Source organism: Citrus sinensis, chromosome 2 (genome assembly GCF_022201045.2).
Source record: "Citrus sinensis cultivar Valencia sweet orange chromosome 2, DVS_A1.0, whole genome shotgun sequence".
Taxonomy (NCBI): Eukaryota; Viridiplantae; Streptophyta; class Magnoliopsida; order Sapindales; family Rutaceae; genus Citrus; species Citrus sinensis.
The window spans coordinates 6,088,664-6,093,524 of record NC_068557.1 but is presented as its reverse complement, the minus strand read 5'-3'; the positions used below and the strand labels follow the sequence as shown (position 1 = coordinate 6,093,524).

The 4,861-nt window shown below is 31.9% G+C and overlaps 1 protein-coding gene across 1 annotated transcript; it reads left to right on the top strand.

The window, feature by feature from the left end:
• Window positions 1-1,476: 1,476 nt before the first annotated feature.
• On the top strand, window positions 1,477-2,617 carry LOC127899138 (noroxomaritidine synthase 2-like). The gene has a single exon (XM_052432131.1). It carries the CDS (start codon window positions 1,563-1,565, stop codon window positions 2,553-2,555), a length of 993 nt encoding a protein of 330 aa, XP_052288091.1. The 5' UTR covers window positions 1,477-1,562; the 3' UTR covers window positions 2,556-2,617.
• Window positions 2,618-4,861: the final 2,244 nt, after the last annotated feature.

Here is a 4,861-nt window from a genome sequence, read left to right as displayed (position 1 = left end):
AACAAACACAGTTTGTTTTAACAGCAAATTTATTTTTAATTTTTAATTACTATTATACCCTTATAATAAATTAATTAATATATTAATTTGAGATATATCACAATTAACAATTGTCCTACATACCCAAAAATCCAAAACTTATACACCAAGAAGCCCAAAAAAAAAGCCGTATAATTCTGGTTCAATGTTTGAACATAGATTCTTTTCATGATAATGAAATCATTTATATTTATTTTTATAATAAAAAATTACAAAAAGATAAAAAAGAAAATTAGCAACTCCAGTACAATGAACATGGATACTAACCAAAACTTCTTCCAAAGAACAGGTTGAACTTTATCTCTCACTATAAGTGTCGCCGTCAGGTCAATCTAGTGTAATGGTTTTGATTCCTCAAAGAAAAAGGGTTTAATCAAATTTCGTTTTATTAGTAATAATCACATATGAAAGGTTTGATCATTAGAAATGTATCATTTATAGCAAATAATTTGGGCAAAAATGTAATTGTATCTCAATTTTTAGTTTTAAAAAAATTATTAATTGTGACATGTCACAAATCAATATATTAATTTATATTTATTATGAGAGTATAATAGTAATTAAAAATTAAAAATAAATTTACTGTTAAAACAAACGGTGTTTGTTAATGGAAAGATGGTTATAAGTCCTTTTTAGAACGTTGAGGGATTTTTTATCCATTTTCCTAAACATTGGGGGGGTTGAATGTCATTTTCCCTATATTTATTGATCATATTAATGAGATATCAATGAGATATATTTATTGATCATATTAATGAGATATCTACCTCACCTAAATTATAGTTGAAAAAAAAAAAATTTCTCCCTGGAGTGAACTAAAACTATTTTGGAGAGGAGACGTCACACGTTCACGTCTTAGTCACCCTAGACTCGATTCATTAATATTGAAAGTACTATAAATGCATAACGTATGTAACTTGAACAGTGTATATGAATTTTATGAAAAGATAACTTCTTCAATGGCCATTACATTTGCTTATGGAGAAATGATCATAGCAATATTTCTTATTTCCTTTCTTATAATTGTTTTACATTGGAGTTGGAGCGATAGAAACTCTCCCATGAGAAACTGGCCCGTCCTTGGGATGCTGCCAGGATTATTTGCAAACACATGGCATTTCCATGAATTTCTCGCACATGATGTTTTGAAAAAGAATCGGGGCACATTTGAGTTCACAGGGCCCTGGTTTGCCCAAATGGACCTCATCGTCACCAGTGATCCCATGAATGTTCACTACATCAGCAGCAAGAACTTCAGCAACTACCAAAAGGGACCTGACTTCAGGATGATCATCGAGCCTCTGGGAGATGGTGTTCTCAATGCCGACGGAGACCTGTGGAAAATACAGAGGAAAATAATCCATTCAGTGATGAAGCACAACAAGTTCGAGTCTGCTTTAGAAAAAGTTGCTCATCAAAAGATGGAAACAGGTCTTATCCCAGTTCTTGATCATGCCTCAGAACTAGGGACCGTGGTGGACTTACAAGACGTGCTTAAGCGATTTGCCTTCGACAACATCTGTATGTTGGTTTTAGGAATTGATCCAAATTATCTCTCTGTTGAGTTCCCTCAAACTGTTTATGCAAATGCATTTAACACAATGGAGCAAGCTTTGCTTTATCGACATATTGTGCCAAAAATTTGTTGGAAACTGCAAAAATGGCTTCAGATTGGAGAAGAGAAGAAGCTTAGTAGAGCATGGCAAACTTTCGATAGATTCCTCTACGAGCGTATTTCTAGTAGAAAAGCTAATATGGAGAAGAAGGAGGAGGAATTTGACTTATTAACAGCTTATATGGCAGAAGAAGAAGAAGAGGAAGTGAAAGAAGATGAACAAATATCTGCTTTGAGAAAAACTGACAAGTTTCTAAGAGACACAGCATTCAGTTTCTTGGGAGCTGGAAATGATACTATAAGTTCAGGCCTCGTTTGGTTTTTCTGGCTTGTTGCCACACACCCATCAGTTGAAAACAAAATTCTGAAAGAGATCAAGGCCACTATAGTCATGCACAAAAAAGAAGACGGGGAAAGGAGATTTTTCTTCAACACAAAACAGGCAAATAATTTAGTTTATCTTCATGCAGCCTTGTGTGAAACATTAAGACTATACCCACCAGTACCGTACAATCACAAAATTGCAGGACAAGCAGACATTCTCCCAAGTGGTCATCACATCAAGAAGAATCAAACGGTATTGATTTCTTATTATGCAATGGGGAGGATGGAAGAGATATGGGGCAATGATTGTTTAGAGTTCAAGCCCGAGAGATGGATTTCAGAGAAAGGGTGTATTGTGCATGTGCCGACATACAAGTTCACTGCATTTCATGCTGGTCCTAGAAATTGTTTAGGGAAGGACAAGGCTTTGATTCAAATGAAGATGGTTGCGAGTGCGGTGATCGGGAATTATCATGTAAAAGTAGCAAAAGGTCATCCTGTTTTACCACGTAATTCTATTATACTTAATATGAAGTATGGTTTAAAGGTTCAGTTATCCAAGAGAAGCCTCTTGTGAACTCTATAGATAACCTATGATGTAATATCTCAATAATAAAATAAAGTTCAACTATTTTTTTCTTTTTTGTGGTTGTTAATTAGTGTAATTTTTTAATTGGCCATTGCAACTATATGGTAATTAGATTTAAAGAACGTACAGTCTTTTTAAATGGTGAGCTACAGAGGAAGTGTTTGTGAATGAGTGAATCCACATTTGGGTATGAAGGTGTTTAATTATGTAAGGTGCTCGAAATTAAGGTATCAAAAGGAAGTCAGGCTAATGCTCACACTCTTTTCTACAAACACTCAAGCAATGACATGCATAATATTAACTGAAGATGAAGTAAAGAGTTGTAGAGTATCGGAAGGTTTTTTCATGCAAAAGAATTGGAGACAAAATATCTTGGAGCACTTAAATATGCTTCTTAGGAATGAAGTTTATAAGATCCAAGAAAAGGATTATTCCCTTCTCAAATGAGGTATGTGTTGGACTTTCTGAATAGAAAGTGTAGATATTCTATTGCTTTTAAAGTTGGTGTAATTAGTCAATTTATGCCCTCATCAACAGAATACAAAAAATATCTAAAAATCTTAAATACTTAAAGTCTCCCTTATAGGAGAAACTAAAATAATATTGATTTAGCCCACAACTTTAATAACATAAGTCAAAGCTAAAATAAGGCCTCTCTCTCGTCAATTCTCAATTACTTTAATAAGGCCTCTCTCTCCTCAATGCTCAATTACTTTCTTTCAACTTTGGCCATATATTCTTAGAAAATGCTAAGTATCAAGAAAAACGAGAGAAGGACGAGAGAATGAAGCATGTGGTGGGAGGAGAGAGAGAAAAAAAAAGCTGACAGCAGAGAGAGAGAAGAGTCAATTCTCTCGTCCTTCTCTCGTTGTTCTTGATATTCAGCAGCACTCTATATTCTTACCCATAACACTCCACTTTCACTCGTTGACGGTTAAGCAAATGCTTCATTTTATATAGCATGCCGCGATATTACAAAAGCATGCAATCCCCATATTTTATTTGGGAGTCATCTTACAGTGCAGGGCTGGGCTGTATCTTATACAGCTGCTGCCAAAAACTTGAACAACCCGTATTTTACCGGTTGTTCATTAAATAATTTTTAAATTTTGTTTTTAATGCTTAAAAAAATATAATAAAATGAAAAAAAAATGAAAATTTTAAATCTGAAACATAAAAATCAATTAAATGAGAAAAATATTTTTAAATTTTTTTAACATAAATAAATGTTAAAAAATTATAAAAATAATTATATTCTAATTTTTTGGTTAAATATCAATTTAATGGGTGGATGTTTCAAGTTTATTTTTCATGTCTCTAATTTTGGTTAGTCTTTCTCATTTATTGATTCATTTATTTCAACTTTTCAATCCACTAGTTTTGTGTTTAATGTTCCTACTAAATTCGTTAAATACCAATATTTTTTGTTAAATTACAAGTAAATTTTAGTTCTCGTAGGATGAGTTCCTAATTTTGGTTAAACTTTCTCTCTTATTGGTATAATGGTTTCAGCTAATAATTTCACTAGGTTTGTGTTGAATGTTCCCATTATCTAGGTAAGATTTCAATTATTTGGGTTAAGTACCAAACTACTTTGTAGCGTTTAATTTTTTGTTGGATTTGTATCAAATTTTGGTTAAATTTTCTCAATTATAGGCTAATATATTTCAACTTTTCAATCCATTAGTAATGCTTTTATTATTCCTACTAAAATCGTTAAAAATCAATATTTTGGGTTAAATTCCAAGTAAATTTCATTTCTCGCCAGAATAGTTCCTTATTTTGGTTAAACTTTCTCCATTATGGGTTCATGCATTTTAACTAATAATTCCAGTGATTTTGTGTTGAATGTTTCTTTATCGAGGTAAGATTTCAATAATTTGGGTTAGATACCGATTTTACTTTGTAAAATTTTATTTTTTGTTATATTGGTTCTTGATTTTGGTTAATCTTTCTCAACTATAGGTTTATATGTTTCAACTTGTCAATCCACTAGTTTTGTGTTTAGTATTCCTACTAAAATCGTTAAATACCAATATTTTGGATTAAATTCCAAGTATATAGTATTTCTCGTTGGATAATTTTCCTGATTTTTGTTAAAAGTTAAGTACTAATGTTTTGAGTTAAATTACAAGTAAATTTCATTTCTCGTTGGACTAATCCCTACTTTTGGTTAAACTTTCTCCTTTATTGGTACATGAGTTTCAACTAATAATTTCACTAGTATTGTGTTGAATATTCCGATTATTTATGTAAGATCTTAATAAATTGGGTTAGATACCAAATTTACTTTT